Source organism: Furipterus horrens, unplaced genomic scaffold (genome assembly GCF_987537825.1).
Source record: "Furipterus horrens unplaced genomic scaffold, mFurHor1.1.pri manual_scaffold_5, whole genome shotgun sequence".
NCBI classification, from domain to species: domain Eukaryota; kingdom Metazoa; phylum Chordata; class Mammalia; order Chiroptera; family Furipteridae; genus Furipterus; species Furipterus horrens.
This window is the reverse complement of record NW_028327175.1, coordinates 62,168,561-62,188,012: the sequence shown is the minus strand read 5'-3', so window position 1 is coordinate 62,188,012 and position 19,452 is coordinate 62,168,561. Positions and strand designations below refer to the sequence as shown.

The 19,452-nt window shown below is 48.7% G+C and overlaps 1 protein-coding gene and 1 pseudogene across 2 annotated transcripts; one reads left to right on the top strand and one right to left on the bottom strand.

Moving 5' to 3' along the window:
* Positions 1–6,991: 6,991 nt before the first annotated feature.
* Positions 6,992–16,636, bottom strand: NR2F1 (nuclear receptor subfamily 2 group F member 1). Of its 2 annotated transcripts, none has more exons than XM_090276484.1 (3): positions 16,095–16,636; positions 13,151–13,678; positions 6,992–8,041 (listed from the first exon to the last, which is right to left on the bottom strand). In XM_090276484.1, exons 1-3 carry the CDS (start codon positions 16,552–16,554, stop codon positions 7,761–7,763), a joined length of 1,269 nt encoding a protein of 422 aa, XP_090132610.1. In that variant the 5' UTR covers positions 16,555–16,636; the 3' UTR covers positions 6,992–7,760. The 2 variants fall into 2 exon arrangements, with proteins under 2 accessions (XP_090132610.1, XP_090132611.1); XM_090276485.1 differs by lacking the exon at positions 16,095–16,636 and adding an exon at positions 14,346–14,445.
* A 365-nt stretch (positions 16,637–17,001) lies between these two features.
* Positions 17,002–17,791, top strand: LOC150008710 (uncharacterized; annotated as a pseudogene).
* The last annotated feature ends 1,661 nt before the right edge of the window (positions 17,792–19,452 follow it).

Sequence of the window (19,452 nt, the reverse complement as noted above, 5' to 3'; positions counted from 1 at the left end):
CATCTCCTCCTCTCTCCCTTTTCTCCAAGGGGATAGGACAGGCATTGCTGACGTCACTTTACATCAGTAAAAGAGAGTAACTGTTTCAGAGGGAGAAGAAATTCATCTGTTTTTCATCAGTGCTAAAGTTTTGCCTTCTTAATAGAAATGAGCTGCCCAGCCTGAACACTCCTTATGATTTGAAACTTTTGGGGGGTGGTCCGAAGAGATTGGGAGGTGTTCCTCATTCTGTGAATCCAATCATCCTATAAGTGGATCTAATGCCAGCATCAGCTCAAATAGAAAAAAAAATGTATTAAAATAAAAAGCAAAACTGATTCTAGAGAAAATTTCACATCCACACCTACTAGGCAACTTTTGCCAAAGAGAGTGGAAACTTCTGGCTCCATGACACTTCTGTTTTGAGTCCTGGAACTTCTTCCCTTCTTTCCAGTTTCTCTCCTTATAATTCCACCTGCCCCCACCACCACCACCACACACACACATACCAAAACTGCCACACACAGAACAGTTAATAATTTGTCTGCTGGCACATTATTTTACTAGGGAAAATAGAGTCCTCCTTTTCTTGACAACACCCCACATTTAAGAGTTAACTATAGTTACTCCTCATCTCCTCTGAGCCACCCTTCCCTTATTTCTCAGCTACAGGATTTTACTCAAATCTGGTGCTAGGAAATTTCCTACATTACATTATCCACAGAGATCATTTTCTATCTCACAATGTTGTCCTTGTCTCTTTCATTCTTCTATTTCATGTCATCCTCTCTTCCCCTTCTTTTTCTCCCCACCTCTCTCTCTCTTGTGCACACACAGTACAAACCTCCAGCACTTCCAGTGTGGATAAACCTGCTGGTTATGACAACCCAAGTTCAATCAGCAAATAAATAAAACTCTTACTTTTTTTTTGGCTGCCGCTGCATTCCCCCTCTGGCCGCTGCCTCCTTTAATTATAGGAGCTATATTTCTTCCCTGGGAGACATTCGAGGGGATTTTAGTTGGAAACTCGTTTTCTGCTGAGTTATTTTGGAGCCAGGACCATTGAGTGAGTGGCCGCTACCCAGAGGCTTTGAGTGAAGTGCAGATTGAGACATATCGAGTTCCCTCTAAAAGGATCATTTCATGTGGGAGGTTGGACACAAAGTTTGCACTCGTGACTGGCATTCCAGTGAGAGACATGCATATTTTAAAACAACAAAGCAAGCTAGAGAGAGGGCGTATGGGAGGGGGGAAAACTTGGAAAGAAGTTACTAAGTGACAAACATCTGTCAACATGGGATAATTTGTACACTCTGATGTAAAACTATCTGCCTCCTTAGATGAAGTTCAAGGCACAGAATCTAGGAGAGCAAAGTGGATACATATCTGTCCCTATGTGATATGGTTAAAAGACACTTTCCCTAAAATAGGTGTAAGGTGATTAAAACTTCTTGAGTACAATTTAAAAATGTTTCTTAAAATAGTGGAGGCCTCTAAATTTGCTTCTTTCTGATAGTTAATTCAAAAATTAGATCCTATTTAATTTTAAATGATGTATTTATTTAAACTAGAGAAAGTTATAAAGTAATAAACGACATTTATTAGAGAAAATAAAATGAACTTTATCATAACCAAAAAGAAAACAAGCAGAAGGAAGAAGAGAAACAAAAAGCTCAAACAATCCCTGGTTGCTACGTTCTAGAAGCCTTTAACTAAAAGTACCAGCTTTACATGTGTATGTGAGCCAAACATATAAATATGCACCTCTCTGCAGTGTCAACAAGAAGAAATGGCAAAATATTTTCAGGGGATATTTTCTTTCTCATTTAATTTTGGAGTTTCAATAGCAGAGAAAAGCAAAAGAAGTTCCTTCTTTAGAAGGGAAGTTTTTAAAAAGCAGAGTGTAAGATCAGGCAAGATACTTGAATGTCTTTTTTTTTTTTTTTTTTAATAGCCTGAATTTCCAACAACCGCATGGAAGTTCAGTCTCCAGCTTCCACTGAGAAATCTTTTTCTCCTCCAGATCTGAAGACAAAAGGAGAGGAGGCCTGGTGGTGAGCGGGATATCTCTGTTAGTTGTCAGCGCAGGTCCATGGGTTAGGAATGCTAATGAGCCTCTTGGCCAGCTGAAGACTTGGTTCTCTCTTGCACACCCTGACGCTCACACACACTCGGGCTCCTGCATGCCGACTGACAAGCGCACAGACAAACCCTTGTGCTCGACCCTGTCTCTCTTTTTCCTCTGAGCCCAGAGATCGATCGCTGACCCCACCATTGGGCCAACGCTTTATTTATCTGGCTGCGCAATGATATTATCAGCCTTAAACGTTATATACAGCAAATGTCTTCGTAAATCAACACAATAGGGTAGCCTGCAGAGACCAGCCTGGTCTGCCTTAGAGAAATCCCTCTCTATCTCTCTTTCTTCCTCACCCCTCTCTGATAAACACCTATTCTCCTTTCCATCTTTACAATTGGGGATATTTTAGATGCTGGACTTGGGGATTTGATCTCTTGCCTTGCTTTCAGCTTCATTGGAGGAAGCTTTAGCCAACTAGGAGATGGATAGACACCATTATCCACCCATCATTGTGATCTCCATCAGAGGTTCCCTTATCAGCCAGATTCAACTGCCTAGACCTACTCTATTCACATTATCCAGATTTCTCAATATTGGGGTAGAAGAGAAGGCGATGGGTGGAGAGTCGAGTGTGCAATCTTGCACCATGTTAATTGTTTTCTTTCCTCTCAATTACATTCATAAACCTCCTTTTTCCATTGCATGTTATTTCTTTGTGCTTTAAAATTGAAACCACGTGCAGCCTTCTCCCCTCAGCACACACAATAAATGCTTTACCCCCTCCCCCAACCCATCACAAAACTATTTACATCTTGGTTACTTACTGAGGATCCGGCCCCGGAGAGAAGAAATTGGCCCCATGGGACTAGGTGAGGCTTTGTGAAAGCATCTCTCAAATCCGTATCTCTCGGGCCCCCATTTCAGAGAGAGGCTCCTGGGCCCCGCTCCGGGCCTCCCTCCCTCACACAGGTGGTTCAGGCTTACTCTGGGAGAGCTAGCAGAGAGGACGTCCAGAGAGAAAGACAGCTGTGTCCGATCAGGCCCACACCCCGCCGGATCCCCACACTGGCCTGCTGGCAGGCAGGGGTCAACGGTGGTCTCAGCAAGTGAGCGTCTGCTGCACCCTGGTCCATGCCCTCTGGGCAAAGCAGAAACCGAGCTGGGAGCTGTCACTCCCCAGGGAGTAGTCACTCCTCAGGGAGCATTCCAGACCTAGGTCTTCCCAGGCAAAGCATTCCTGCCATAAACAAACAAACAAACAAACAAACAAACTCCAAAGCGGGGAGGGGGAGCTGGAAAATGGATTCGCTGACAGGGAGAGATAATAAATGAGAGGGGCTTTCAGATAGATATCTCAGACGTGAAATTGCGCCCAGCTGGTTGTGTAAGCAAACAAATAGTTTCATGTTAGGAACTCTCAACTTGTGGTTTGATGAATAGAACACGACAGAGGTAAATGGGTCTTTAACTCATTTAGGAATACAACTCTTTGGCTTTCCAAGTTAAAGGCTCTGTGACGCCACGGATCCAGAGCAGGCCCTCTGACAAGAGTTTTATTAGTTGCCACTTGTGTTTCCCTGCGTACCCACCCTACGCTCCTTCATGGTTTCCCATTTGCAGAGACATTGAGGTGATTTGTTCTGAGGGATGGAGAAGCTTGCGGGAGGTGATTCTGCCACTGTAGGAGATATAAGGACTGCCTATGAGCGGAGGAGGAAGAGGACAACGAATTAAACAAAATAAATAAACCTTTTCCATGCTCCAAGCAGAAGATTTCAGGTGGGTCCCCACTGTCCCTAAGCGCAAGGCTGGGCAGTGGGGCCTCTAGGAGCGCACCGACGGAGACCCTTCGCGTCCACCAAAGACAGCCCGAACCAACGCTAGAGGCAGAGCCCGGGAGATCCAAGACTGTTCGCGTTGCCCAGCTCCCGGGAACTATCCCCATCCCTGGGCTTCTGCCAGGCCTGGTGGCAGTTTAGGGTGTGCGCACTGGGGCAAAGGTCACATGTGAACTCACTAGCGCCAGTTCTTGTCTGGGGCCGCCGATGAGGCGCAGCCTCACTGCCTTGAAATTCCCGGAGGAGCGCACGTCCGGAGATAGCCTTTTTTATGTTTTAAGTATAGCTGTGACTAACGTAGTTTAAAACGACTTCAAAGTTCTGGTGGCCCAGCAAGCGTTTGGGTTGGAAAAGGGAACGTTTCACTTTCATATGTCATGGGTAATTTCGACAGGGAAGTCACCTTGTGTAGGCTGCTCTCCGACTGTTCAGACGGATTTCCGGGGGACCTGGAGACCCGTTGGGTCCCTGCCTCGTCCAGCCCAGTTAACCCAGCCCTCCTTTCCCGTCTCCTTAGTACTGAGACGACCCTGTAGGCCAAGGCGGGGCTGCGCACCTCAGGTTGACTGGCCACCACCCGCCTGCGGCCTCACAGTCGGCTCCCTATGGCGCTTGGCTCAAAGACGGCTTCACTGCTCAGGGGCCTCGGGCCAACCACCCAGGCAGAGACTGCCACCTGCTCCACGTCACCTTCTGCCCAGTGGCTTCCAGGGTCTGAGAGGGCGCTGAGCACTGAGTGGGGCAGCCCGGTCACTATTGGAACTGCCTCTCAGCACTGCGAAACAGACCCGGGCCGCAGCCCACTGGTGAGTCCTGTCAGGCAGCCTGTAGGTTACTGGGAGCAGAAAGGACTATGTGATGGTTGTGGAAGGCTCATTCCATGCCTTAGATGCCCCGATCTCAGCTCCTAAACTTTCCCTTACTGCGGGCATATTCATGGATCCCGACTGTGCGCTCGCGCTAGCTCGGAGAGAAAGCCTTGGGATGCCAGCAGCTGGTACAGCCAGTCGGGGACGCCTACATGGCCTCTGAGTCCCTGAGAGGCTCTATCTCTCTGATTGAGACACACAGAGACCTCTGAAGACGACTGTCTCTCTGTGTGCAATGCAGGCGTGAGCTGGCCCAGCCACCACGGAGACAGCAGACAAGAAACCCATTGCCAGAGGCCCCGTGCAGCAGAGCACCTCTTTCTCTTCCCTTTGCTCAGCCCCAGGGCCTCGCAGTTCCCAGACTGAGCCTGTGCAGCCCCAGGATGGGCTGCTCCTCTTCCTATACTGCTCCGCCCTGGGCTTGGGCCCAGGCTTAGAGAGGTGGCCAGGATTCTCCAGGGAGTGGGCAATGGAAAACACTCCACCGCATCTGGCCCAAGTTGGTACTGTCACCTCTGGACCCTGGAGCAAGTGCCTCGCATATTCCAGGCCTCGGTTTCAGGGCCAGTCCCTACACTGGGCTCCTATGCTTGGGCCTCCATATTGAAATTAATTAAAAAATATGTTTCAGACCTACGAAAATGTTTATCTGTTTTCATCAGAGGGATCACACTGTAATGAATATATTTACATCTCATTTTGAGACAAGCAGGAAAGATAGTGACCGTTTTGTGGCAGCTCCCCTCCCCCTCTGTGCCCTGGTTGCAACCCACCTACATCCAATCCCTGCGCTCTGCCAGCCATTGGGCAGCACAGGAAGACTTCCTGGGAGGCAGTCAGGGGTTAAATATGAATTCTCCCCATGACCCAACTGCCTTGGGTGCCCAACCTGCAGGGCAGTCACCCTGGGCACAAAGACTTTGCTCTGGGATATGGTGCAGAGGATGAGGAAATTATGGAATGTGTCCCTTCAGAAGGCAGGAAGGCCCTGGAGACCAAGGGGCTCCACACTCCACACACCCTACTGGCCCAGCCACCCTAGGGCTCAGGCCAGTCTCCAGGAAGGCTGGCTAAGGATCATGGACCGGAATAGGATTCTCCATAGACAGCATGGTATTGCTTGAACTGTGCTGCTCCCAGAATATCAAGACTCCAAGCTGGTTGGAGTGTAGAAGCTTGTTAATACATTTTTAAAGGAGTGGGGTGGGGACCTGGAGACTTCTAGACAGCGGATTGAAAGCAAAACTTTGCCAATGACTTCTGAAAGTGAAGCTCTTTCCTTAAACAGGCCTGTTTGGGGCTGGGGGAGGGGGTGAAGGTGAAAGGTGTTATTTAAAGAGATTTGGCTTTATTAATGCAGCAAGAAAATCTCCCTTGGCAGTATATGTTCTTGCAGTGCCGACTGTGATCCCATAAAACATTCATGCTCTGAAAGCTGTTATAGAGAGCAGCACCCCCGCCCCCCCACCACCAAGCACACCCAAGAAGAGGCCTGACAGGAGGTTTTGCCTTGAAGGAACCACCAGGGCCTGAACACTCTTTCTGAAAAGAGCCTGCTCTGGTATAGCTCTCTCCCTCCCAGAGGGGGCCCTCCTATATACCCAAAAGACCCAGAGGGCCCTCCATGGTTTGGAGAAAAGGGCAAACCACAGTCACCTCTTCAGCAGGCAATAGGGAAGCAAAGTGGGGCTCCCAGCGCTGAGGCCCGAACTCTCTCCTAAGGCTGGGGAAAAGCCCAGACCCTCCAGTCACAGCATGAGGTACAGAGGTATCTGAGCAGCCATCTCCCTCCCTTGACCCCTACTTCCAGTGCTCCACACCTCTACAGCCAGGCAAGTTTCCACCTGCAGTCCCAAAACAAGCTGTGCCCTGAGACTGGCCCCGTCCACCCGCCCTTCCGACCAGGCCTGCCCCAGTCTGAGGCCCAGCCTGAGGCACACCTGCATGCAAGGTCTCTACCTTCCCACTACCCACAAGGTCACATCAAATGTTGCTTGCATCCAAGGCTCCCAGTCCTCTCTAACCACTGTAGCCCATGCAGAGCCTGGCCTTCCAAATTTACAAAACCAAGTAGCGACTTGGTTTAGGAAATAAATCTAGCCAACTTGGTAATGAATCTTAAAAGTTCTCCACTCTTACCCCCCTTTCTAATAATAATTGGAGTAGAGATTTATTGGAGGGTTCCTTCACACTGATGACATCTGTCAAGCAACCAGACACGTGGGTTTTGCTAAATTCTTTTATTTTTGTTTAAATTTTCACTTCAATTTTAATTCTTGAAGAACAGCCTTGACAACATATATCGCACTCATTATAAGAAGCAAAGGGTTATATCAAAAATTATTAGTATAGAATCACAGGAAATCTGGTTTGGAACCAGAAAAAAATACAAAACAGATATAGATACATAGACACAGGACAATTTTTATAATTATTTGGAAAATGTTATTTTCCCCTAATTCTTGTTTCCTTTTTTATGTGCATACGATGTTTAAATTTTACAAAAAAATGAAAATAAAGACTAGTATCTTACAAAATGAATAACAATGTTTGGGGGTGCGTGTGTGTTTCTACATAAGATTCAGTCCACTTCCATGTGTGTTGTTTTCTGTACAGAATATATCCACATCCGTCCATAATAAATCCTGGAAGGTCCATTAGTTTCCTTCTGTTTTATTAAAATTCTCATGGTCCTCTCTTCCAAAGATTGTTTTCTTTTTCTCACCAGACACAAGGTCCTTTTCCTTTCCTTTCCAATGTGTTCATAGATCTGATCCTAAAAGAGTCACTTTTTCTCCTGGATTGCAGCTCGGTTTGCATTTCTGCAGGGTGGGCTGCTCTTGCCTTCCCGGCCCTCCTCCCCCCTGCCCAGCCTGCCCAGCACATTGCATCCTGCATCAGCCACCCGGTGCCCCCCCAGGTTTTGTAGTCCATGGCCCCCACCGGTCCTTTGAGTCTCTAGGGAGGTGGGGGCAAGTAGGAAGTGCTCAAGGTCTAGGAACACTGGATGGACATGTAAGGCCAGTTGAAGCTGCTCCCAGACAGTAACATATCACGGATGAGAGTTTCAATGGGGGTTTTACCTACCAAACGAACGAAGAAGAGCTGCTCAATGACTGAGGAGGACACCGTACGCAGCGAGGGCAGCCGCAGTAGCAGTTTGCCGAAGCGGCTGGGCTGATTAGGGTACTGGCTCCTCACATACTCCTCCAGCGCACACTGTGACTTCTCCTGCAGGCTCTCGATGTGGGCGGCATCTGACAGGCCACAGGCGTCTGCCCGAGCAGACACATGAAGGGGAGACAAGTAGAGGGGACACAACGGTTAAGTCATCGAACAGCAAAAGCACAAACAACAAGCCATTAAAAAAATCTTTTAGAAGGAGAAAAGGAGAAAAAAGGAAATAGAAGAAAAAAGAAATCCACCCCTCCATGCTTCTCTATCCTCTACCAGCCAATACAAATAAATCAAACCCCCACCAATACAAATTAAATAAATGAAACCCCCACCAAGCCTAGGGGAGCTGGAGAGAGAAGCACACACATGCAGAGGCAGCAACCTCGATAGTTCCTTTGTTTTTCCTCTTTCACCTTTGGGTTAAATAATGTAAGATGCTGGAGCCATGTTTGCTGTACCTAGCAACCTGTCCTCTGCCTGCAGGGGAGCATCCTTCCACTGCACTCATTAAAGGGAGGACTTTTGCCCCCTTTCCCCCTGATTTTGAGGTTTTCAGGTGCCCTGAAGAAATATACAGCCTGAAGACAGTTCTTAAAGGCTTCTTGGTGTCCCCTTCTCAAACCCAAATGACCCCAACCAGAAACCTCAAGGAAAACCTAGACTGTGTAGTGAACAAACACGTAAGAGTGAGTAAGGAATCATGGGCTGGCAGTGCCTGGAATCAAATCAAGCCCGTGCTTTAGCAATATAGGATTTGAGATCCACTATCCACGCAAGCAAGAATTCTGCAGCAAATCCTTGGTGAGAGTGTACACTTCTATCTGTGCCTTAGATCAAGTAATTGAAAATTGGTCACATCTCTGTAAGCTGTATAATAATCAGGAAGAATATGGCTCAGTTACTCCAGGCTGCAGAAAGGAGACATCTTCAGTGATCAGACACAAAGCTGGGCTAGAGGCAGCTGCTGCTGCTGCTTTAAAATTGGGAGGTGGGAAGCTGAGGGGGGATTTGGGGAAATAGCCTTTCTTTACAGGACTAAAAGGGAAAAAAGGCACCTATACACAATGACAGCATCTCAAAACCTGTATGTTTATCTCCTATCAACCAAGGCTCCTCGTGGTCTCCTAAAAATATTCAAGACAGCAGTTTATACTATATCAACTAACTAGAGGCAAGCAAATGGAGGGAACAGTGGAATCAGAGGAATGAAGTGAAGGCTTTCTCTCTTAGTTCAAACACCTGTGTTGTTTCTTATATTAATAATAAATATTTAAAAATCAGGAAGATCACAGAGGAGTCCTTAGCCAGTCACGAGATTGACTGGAGATCAAAGGCAGAGCTTGCTAATATATAGATCTGGGAAGAAATTCATACATGGTAATGCCCCCCAAAGACATTATATAATCGTGAATGGGCAAGCGTGACCCTGAGAAGACATAGCAAGTGATTCAAAGTGAAACCTATGTCTGCTGAGTTTCTGAGCTTTATGTCTTTGTATTTCAAGAAGTGGGATTTACAAAGCATTCTAACACCTTCATCTACAAGGCTATGGCCTTGAGCAAAAATACAAATAAAACTAGTGATAATTCAAGAACTTCTGAGGCGTCTCCTTTGACCCTAAACCCAAACTGGGTTCCTTTCAGATGTCTAATTACTCCAGCCAGCTGCTTGGATGCATCCACACTGGCCTGACATGGGAAGTCAGTGAGGTTTTATGGCTACTAGGGCGAGGGCAGGAGCACTTTGGGGCTTTGCTCCTTAGAGAGGGGACCCTGAGGTCTGCGCTTGGCCCTGCTTGCTAACCTGGTTCTACTGAATGGCCACTATGCAAACTCATATTTACATATATCATGCTTTACATGCATTATCTGCCCATTATGGCACAGGATCTCTTTCTGCCTTAGACAATGCAAAATGAAAAGGACCCACTGATAGCCCAGCAGATTTTTTGAGGTCCATATGGCATCCCCTCAGGTCTGTAAAATATTTATCTGATATTTACAATTAGGGCCTCCAGAGAGCAAGGTCACTACCCTTTTTCCAGCTAGCCACTCTAAGGGACAGAAGCCCAGTAAATGCGTGCTTGGGCCCTGTGCTGGCTGCTTCTGTTTTCTTTCCTCCTTTAAAGGCAGAATGCCTGTAGCTGGACTGGACTGCCAGTTGCTAGCCAGTAAACCCTATGGCCTCCTTCCAGCAGGAGCCCTAGTTTGGTCCTGGCCTCCCAGTGTAGACAATCTTTCCCACTCTGGATATTCCTGCAACAGGATTCCCTCAACTGTGGACAGACGGTATGAGCTCTTAAATAAATTGGGTGGTTGCGGTAGCAAAGCTAGGTAAGCAGGGGGTGTAATGTAGTCCATATTTATACTCCATGAGTTATATATACTTCAGATAAGAAAAGGAGGCAGAATGTGCAAAATCCATGTCTCTCTTTTTATATGGTAGTGTCAATGTGGGAAACTTCAATATTTCTTCTACGGTATATGGAAAAGAAATTATGTAAATAAATAACCATTACTGTTCAGGCCCTCCCGGCTTAGCCTTTGTAGTGCAGAGAACGTATTTCATGTTGTGCATTCAGAAGAGTTTAGTGTTCAGGAAATATAGATGTAATCAGTTGCCATAACTAGAAATCAAAGTTATTATTGTACTGAAAATGGATTTATTGTATTTATGTTAACTAGATGGCTCCTTTCAGGGAAAGTCTCATTTATTTGAGGGAATATTTAGGTATATGAATTAATACATTTTTTAAAAAAGTAAATTCAGGTCATGACCTAGTCCTTGGATGCTGTCCAGAATATTAAGGATTAAGCATACCATCCGGAGGCCAAATGTGAAAACCACCACAGGGAACCCCTGTGCCAGCTTCAAATACTTAACCGGAGCAAACCTCATTGGACAATATGTCTAAAACTGTCTTTTCCATCATTCAAAGTTTTCTCAAAAGTTGGATGACTTTGAGAAGGCTTCCCATGAATTCCCTTCTGGTTAGCAATCAAAACAAGTTTAGTCAAAAGTGGAAATGTGTTGTATGAAAGAGGGGGGTGAATTACTACTGACAGCTCTATTTCCATTTTCAGATATTCTGCTTGCAATTTTCCCACAAAATAATGTTATTGTTCACTTCTTGGCCTTCCTTGCACCTTGAAGACTTGGTTTAAGAAACTTCTTTGGGGAAACTTTTTTTAAAGAAACACTTTTCACAGGGATGTTTTGGGATGAAAAGTTGAAATAAAAGCTAAATGGTTACACAGTCTTCTCTGTAGCCTGCACAGTCCTTGCCTCTCTCTGGGAAAGGGTGGGAGATCAGAAAAGTCAAGGGGGTTCAAAGAACCTTAGGAGAACAAGGAAAAGGGAGGGGAGCCCTTTCTTGAGAAGAACTCTGTCCAGCTCCAAGTCACATTTCTGCTTCAAGACACCTCACTGGAGGAGATTTTAAAACCCCAGCTTCACTGACACTGGCTTGCTTCCTGATTAACTTGGCTAAAGAGCTGGGTAGTGGAGAGTCAGCCAGGCCCCAGGCCTGCCAGAGCCAAAGTAGCCCGGTCATTGCTTCCCAGGCTCTTTGTCACTTTTGAAAAACACGTTTCTATCAGGAAGACTTATTAAGATAAAATGCATTCAAACACTGAGGAGACTATTCAATAAATCTTCCATTTGTTTTAAGGTTCTCACTTTATCCTCTTGCAAAGAATAACTCCCTCTCCCATTAGCAGACCTGCATTTGCACTGAAAGTAAAAGGGGGGCAGTCCAAGTCCACGGCTCTGGCCACCCTGCATACAAATGAGATGCTCTTGTCTAAATAAATTATCTGCTGTTCAGATCGATATTAATACTACATTTGCTACATTACAATATTGTGCAAATTTAAGAGTCATTTTAATACAATGTAAATACGATTCTTCACGCATGAAAGCCAAGAAATATTGATAGATTATACCAAGGCCTTGGGAAAGGGGGTTTGTCTTCTCTGCTCAAGAATGGTTTTAATTTGGCCTTTGGTGTCTTGGCTCTAGGGCAGATTTATTAGGATAGTTTATTTGTTCTCTGAATGGAGGAATTAAAAACAATAGTGCCAATAATGGAGGCAAAACTGCAGCTAACCCTACTCACAGTGAGCAAGGCTGAGACCCAGTCTGAGCAGCTCTGTTCCCCACCAGCGTCCCTTCTGGCTTTGTTTATATTTCTCCCCATTACCTGCTGTCCGGGGTGTTTATATGTTTCCCTCTTGCAGGTTACAATAATAAAAAAGGCGGGCAGTGTTTTCAGAGGCTCAGACCAGAGCCTTCAAAGGCTACGTTAATGCACTTTCCTGGAAGTTAATTTGAACCATCTATCATAAGAGAAATTGTTAACATGCATGTTACCACCGCCTACACTTAATTTGATATTTTTAAGGCACTCTGTTAAATTTCCGATGTTGGAGTGTTTTGCATGGCGATGAGATTTATCTCCGGGCGGGAATCCTCTCAGACTTCCGAGTTCTACAGTATTGCTTTTGTTTTTATCTTTCTTGTTTAGATCGAATCCGTTTTTTACGACCCTCAATAACCTCAGCAACTGCAAACATGAATGGTTTCCGATAAGGGAAAATCAGGGGCAACAATAAAGCAGGATTATTTATGATTTATTTGCACGTATTCTCTTTCCATCTCTGTGTATGTGTGTATGTGTGTGCGTTTGTGTGTGTCTATGTCGGGAAACTCATCCAGAAAGCGTGCCACAGAGAGGAAAAAGCCACATTCCCACGTTTCTTTCCTTCCTTCCCCCCCTTCAGAAACGCTGAGCTCTGGTGCGCACGCACACGCACAGACACACACACACACACACACACACACACACACACACACACACACGCAAGCACACCGCACAAACGCGCAGCCAGACGGGTCCACAGCACCGCCTCCCCCCATCAGACACGCACCCGCCGCCTCTGCGGCCCCGCGGAGGGGACCAGGCCGCTAGGCCCGGCCGCCTGCCAGCTGCCCGCATCCGCGCCGCGTTCTCTCCCGCACCGCCGCACTCCCAAGATGGCAGCGGCGCTGCCTGCCGCGTCCTGGCGCGGGGGCCGCAAGTACGGGCCAGGCCCAAGGTCAGGCGAGGGCCGGGCCGGCGCGGCCGCGACGCAGGAGGCCGGGCCGGGCGGAATGGAGCCTGCGGTGGCTCCCGGCGCGGCCTGCCATCCCAGCGACCACAGCCTCACCTGACGTGAACAGCACGATGGCTTTGAGGCAGCTGTACTCGGCCGAGTCGACGTGCAGCGCCTTGAGCTTCTCCACCTGCTCCTGGAAGATGCGGATGTGGTCCATGAAGGCCACGACGCGGTCGGCGGACATGGGCGAGGCGTGCAGGCCGGCGGCGGCCAGCAGCGGCGCCACGTGCAGCGGCATGGAGCACTGGGCCGCGTTGAGAACAAACAGCTCGCTCCAGGTGAGGCGCAGCAGGGACACTTGGTCGGTGATCTGCAGATCCGGGAAGAATGGGATGTTGCGGGCCCACTCGACGGCGCTGAAGAGCAGGCGCGCGGCCAGCTCGCAGATGTTCTCGATGCCCATGATGTTGTTGGGCTGCATGCATTGGCTGCCGTAGCGCGACGTTGGGTAGGGCTCCGCGCGCAGCAGCAGAGAGATGTAGCCGGATAGGTAACAGTGGCCGTTGAGGGGGTCCCCGTTGGTGAGTGCGTACTGGCCTGGATTGGGTTGGGTTGGAGGCATTCTTCCTCGCTGAACCGCTGACAAAAAGAAAGAGAAAAGAGGCAATGTGCATCCAGGGGGCTTGCGAACATCGCCGAGCCGCAGAGCACCGACACAATAAGAAGGCTTTTCCCGCAGCCACACTGGCCCAGCGCATTTTCTCTCACGCTCATTCTCACAGTCCGCACCAGGAAAAAATCTGGGGTGAGGCTCTTCAGCTCCGCGGGTTGCAATGCCCCGCCATCGCCTGCGCACCTTGCCACCCCAGCCCTGCCAGAACTAGGCCTGACTTCAGGGCCCGCAGCCGAGCAAGGCCAAGAAAGAACCACCCAACCCCTCCACCACCAAGGAGTAACACACAGATTAAGGAAATCCCACTCATCCCTCCAGAGGGAATCAAATCAGAGTAGGAAATAAACAGGAGAAACCAGAGAAAGACTTTGGTTCTAGGCAAATGCCTAGCTGCCTCTTCATTTGCAAGCAAGCAACGTTTTGCACAAAATGTTTCCATATTCTCTAAAAACGCCATAGAATTATCCTTAAAATAGATACAAGTTACATACCCTCCAAACCACTTACAACTCTTCAATAGAAAACAAGCATCCTGCCCCCTCCCCTGTCCTCTCCTCCCCATAGCTCCACACAAAGTTCTCGCTGTTAAAAGCAACAGAAAATTGAAAAATATCAAGAAAAAGTTGAACTTACAGTAGCCAAACATTATTGAAAAAAGTGGGAAATATAATTAATGCCTGTCCTGCGCGGTGCCACTGCAACCTGCAGCCAGCTTTTGCCCAGTGAATGCACGAGCTTGCAACTGCAAAAACACTGGATTCATTAACCATCTGAATGCAAAACGTAAGCATGCTTTGAGTTCTTAAAGCTGACCAAAGTTTTTTTTTTTAATGTGTATGTTTTACTTCGACAGTGCCAGCGTTTTAAATTGCCATGTAAACAAAGGCAACTTTAGAAAAAGTTAGGGCCACTGAACTCTCCCCCCAACAAATTAATATAGATATGTCCATGCACACATATCTTTCCTGTTTCAGGTTGTGCACCGTTTTCTTAAGTTTGCTTTGATTCTATTTTTAATGTAAACTCCAATGCAATTTAAGCTCTTGAAACACAATGGCTAGGATACTTTTTTTCTAATTATAGTTTTGAACTTGGCAGTTATTTTTCAATTAAATGAGAGCACAATTCAAAAATTTTTTTCCAGATGCCTACAAAATCTCCCTGGAGCTAGAAATGAAGTCGTCATATTTGCCTGCTCTTTGAAATCTGAAGGAATTCAATTTCTTTTCCTGTGGCATATAAAATATAATTTTAAAGTCAATTACAAGAAGGAGAAATCTGCATTCTGCAAAATTGACTGGTTCACTAATTTGACTATAAGACATCTTTAATGACTGTCAGGAGATAAACTTTAACTGTAAATGGCTAAATATATTTATAAGAAAAGTGCTGCATCTCTTGCCACATGAACATGAAGCATATCTAAATACAACATCAAAAGTTGTGTTAAAAGAAACCAAAGCCATACAACACAGAGATTAAATGATGTGGAAGCTCATGCCAGCTGCAGTCTATGCATTATAGCCAAATCAGAAGGATCGGTAAATGCCGTTGTAAATCGTAATTTGTATGCAGTATTTAAGCAGAGGGTGGAGTTTGATGAAGAAATAAAACAAGTATCATGCTTTTAAAAAAATGACACAACTATGAAAGCACGGTTCAGTCACAAACTTTCCTTTCAAAGTAGAGGGGTGAAAACAAGGCCACAGCTCTGGAGGAGGCGGCCCCAGCTCGGTGAAGAGAAGAGGGAACCAGTGAACAGGCCAGAAGCCCCCCTTCTCCCCTAATTAGACCTACAAGTGCAATAAATCTCACTCCTCTTTCTCCATGCTAAGCTTCCAAAAGGATGATGCAGCAATGAATCTACTCAGGGTACTCCAGTCCCCAGCCCTCCCCCATTTTAAATAAAGGGGAGGAAGAGATGGAGGGGAAAGTGGGATGCAAAAACACAGAAACAAGTTTTCTGAGGGAAGTAAGCACCCCTCCCCAAGTTCATGCCAGCACAGCCCCAAGCATCCTCACGCACACGCGGAAAAGAGACACACATCGAGCACATCCAAGACAGAGGAAGGAAGGGGATTTTAAGCCACACAGCTCACGATCCCAGGGACACAGTCCGGAGCAGGCAGCGAGACGGGTGGAGGAGCCAGGGAGAGGAGCGCAGGCCGGGAGGGGGAGGCAGCGGCAACGAACTGGGGCGGCGGGGCGCGCGGGGGGGGGGGGGGGCGCCGGGGGAGGAAGGTAGCGGGACAGGGGAAGCTGGGACCGGCCGGGACTACAGAAGCCCCAGCCCCATACAGCAGCCACCCCCGTGAGAGAGAAAGAAAGAGGGCCGGGAAGGCGGGTGAAGCTCAGGGAGAGAAGCAGAGAAGAAATATTCACCTTCCCGCCTCATGCCCACTTTGAGGCACTTCTTGAGGCGGCAGTATTGGCACTGGTTGCGGTGGTGCTGGTCGATGGGACAGTTCCTGTTGGCACGGCATGTGTAAGTTAAGTTCCTGCGGACGCTCCTCTTGAAGAAACTTTTGCAGCCCTCGCAGGTGAATTGGCCGTAGTGCTTGCCGCTTGACTTGTCCCCGCACACCACGCACTCGATGTGCTGCTGGCTCTGGCCCGAGCCGGGCGGGCCCTGGCCCTTGTCCCCTGCCGTGCCGGGGGTGGCGGGCGCTCCGGGCTGGCCGGGGGTCTGAGGAGTGTGCGGTGCGCCCGAGCCTGCCTGCTGCTGCTGTTCGCCCGCGCCGCCGCCACCGCGGGCCGCCTGCGCTGCGGGGTTGGGGCCGCCGGGGTTGCCCCCAGCCACGTCGTCCTGCGGATCTCGCCAGCTGCTAACTACCATTGCCATATCTTTGGGCCCGGGGAGCGCTGGGGGGAGCCGAGCTGCTCGCCGAGGGCCGCGGGAAGCGCGGGCGCGCTGGGAGGGGAAGGGGAAGGGGAAGGGGGGAGGGGGAGGGGGCGGGGGGCCCACTGGGCGCCCCGGGGTCGCGGGAGCCGAGCCCGAACCGGGCACCGGCCGCTGCCTCCGCCGCCGCCGCCGCCGCCGCCGCCGCCGCTACTGCCTCGGCCGCCCGGCTGCTGCTGCGCGCCCGCCCGCCCTGCTGGCGTTTTGTTGTGGTTCCTGCTGTTTTCTTTCTCTCTTTTTGCAGCCCCCCCAGGCTCTCAGACTCCCCCCCCCGCAACACCCCTGCTCCCCTCGCCCGCTCCCCCCGCGCTCCGATCCTGGGGGGGCCACGCTCTCCTTCCCCCCCTCCCCACCCCCCCAGAGAGCAAGCTCCCTTCTCTTGCTTTTTTCTTCTTCCCCAAGTTGCAAAATCAGAAATGGCACAGGCGGCAGCCGGGAGCGGCGCGGGGCGCAGCGCCGGGGGCGGCGGGCATGGGCCACGGCGCGCGCACACACTCGCCCTCCGCCTCGCCCGCACCCCCGCGCACACACACACTCGCACACACACTCGCTCACCCGCGCCAGGCGCCCGCCCGCCCGTCGGCCGCTCGGGCTACGCGCTGAGCGCGGGCTGAGCCGACATAGAAGATCGCGAGGGCGGCGGCGGCGGTGGAGAAGGAGGTCGCGACTGCAGGCACCGCTGGAGCCGCCGCCTCAGCTGCAGCGGCAAGCGCCACTGGGGGAGCCGGGGCCCGGGCCGGAGTCGGAGCTGGAGTCGGAGCTGGAGTCGGGGCCGAAGCCGGAGCGCGAGCCAGGTCGGGACTGCCCGCGCAGCCGCCGCTGTCCCGGCGGGAGCCCTCGCTGGGCTCGGGATTGAGGGGAGTGCGGTGAGCCGAGCGGGGCTCGGGGCAAGGCTGCCGGCGGAGATCAGGGTGCACTGGTGTCTGGGGGCCAGGTCCAGGGCCGGACGCAGCCAGCCATTCAGGAAGGCAGCGCTGGAGAGCGGGAGGCAGCCGGCGAGGAGGATCACACACTTTGCTCTTTTTGTTGTGCCGGTGGCGCCGGGCTCTCGCTGCCTTCTTCTTTCGGAAGGTGACGGAACGAAAGAAAAATACGAGATAGTCACGCTGACGACGAATTCACAGCAAAATAAAAAAAATAAAAATCAGAAGAAAAAGAATTGCAAAAAAAAAAAAAAAAAAAAAAAACCCGCGAGAGAGACATCCAAAGTAGGTCGAATAAATAATCCTCTTCTTTTCCTTTTTCTTGCTCCTTCTTCTTCTGCTATAACACACAGAGCTAGTTAAAAAAAAAAAAAAAACCCTGGAGATCGCCCAAAAATGTTCTTTTTTTAGTATTTTAAATAAGTGCTCTTCAGCCGGGAACTAACAACACCCTCCCTCCAAAAAAAAATCATATATGTATGAAATAACGATAAGGAGAATATGAAGGGGGTGCCTCCTCCTCCTCTTTCTTTTCTTTTCTTTTTTTTTTTTTTTAAGTTTAGCCCTCTCTCTTTTGCAGGAATAGAGTAAAAGAGACAAGGAGGAGGGAGAAAAAGGAGATATAAAAGAAGGATATGGGGGAAACAACTAATAGAATACGTAAGAAAAGAGAAAAGGGAGAGAAGAGCGAGGGACAGAAGAGAGACTGAGAGAGAGAGAGAGGCAGAGGAGGTGGAGAGAGGAGAGAGAGAGGGAGAGAGAGAGAAAGGGAGAGAGAGAGAGAGAGAGAGAGAGAGAGAGAGAGAGAGAGAGAGAGAGACCCCAAAATTGAATGCGTTTAAACGGGAGAACTCGCAGAGCAATGTTTCCGAAAGGGGGATCTGCGCGAATGTCTGTATATAGTGAACTTTGACACTACTATTGAAACTGACACGTTTCTATGGAGATCGCTGCCTTATATGGAGCTCGTGTCAAGGAGCCAGGAGAAGGGCTGCTGGCAACTGATAATCAAAGGCGACTGACTGGTCAGAGCCCTGAATGGGAGGCGGAGTGGGGGGGTAGAGAAAATGGGAGGCTAAGGTTAGCCATTCCTCCTTCACGCCATTGGTTGGAGAGCCCTTCCCCCCTCCTCTTTTTCTTTCTTTCTTCCTCCACCTCCCTCTTAGCTACCTACTGACGGGGATGGCTAGGGGAGGAGGAGAGAAAGTGAGGGAGGGGGGTGTGCTTCTGACAAGCGCAATTTACATTGAGATCGCCCTGCGCTGCTATTTACTCTGAGACCTGATTAGTATGGGTCGTCTGTGGTCACACACACACACACACACACACACGCACACACACACATGCAAACCAGAGGGGGAAGGGATGGCGAGAGGGAGAACGCTTGCAATGTGCAAATTAAAAGGAAATTATGTTGATTTCTTCTGAAAAGTTTTTAAAATTAGGTTTTATGAGCGTGAAGAGAGTATCATTGAAAATGTTAGGAAATTTTTAATGGGAACTTAACTCTCACCATTTTAATGATTCGTGAAATACAGTAGGTTTGGATTGCTTTCTTCTTTCACATATAAGCATAATCCAAGTGTGGATTGCCCTTATTTTATATCCTTTTAAGAAACGAGGTAGATAAGAACTCCCTGTTTCTTGGTCCTCAGTATATCTTGGTTTTCAAGGTTTAATTACGATAAAAACACTCCTGGAAATTGCAGCTATTGCTATGAAATCAATCCGAATCCAACGGTTCCTATTGATCCCAGAGATCATTTTAAAAATAAACTTTCCAATCAATTTGATTCTTGTTTCTTTCTTTCTTTTTCCTCTATGGTATCCTCAGGCAGTTCCAAACTCGAAACAACAGTTCAATAATTATTAAGAAAACAGTAGTAATTTCTCATAGTGTTGGGGGTGGGGTGGTTAG

What these genes read in the sequence shown, in the direction of transcription:
- NR2F1 (XM_090276484.1), bottom strand. Translation starts at nt 16,554, where the DNA reads ATGGCAATGGTAGTTAGCAGCTGGCGAGATCCGCAGGACGACGTGGCT. An exon ending in AGTGGGCATGAGGCGGGAAG is followed by an intron (nt 13,679 to 16,094) that starts GTGAATATTTCT and finishes TCTTTTTGTCAG; the next exon opens with CGGTTCAGCGAGGAAGAATG. An exon ending in CATCGTGCTGTTCACGTCAG is followed by an intron (nt 8,042 to 13,150) that starts GTGAGGCTGTGG and finishes CTGCTCGGGCAG; the next exon opens with ACGCCTGTGGCCTGTCAGAT.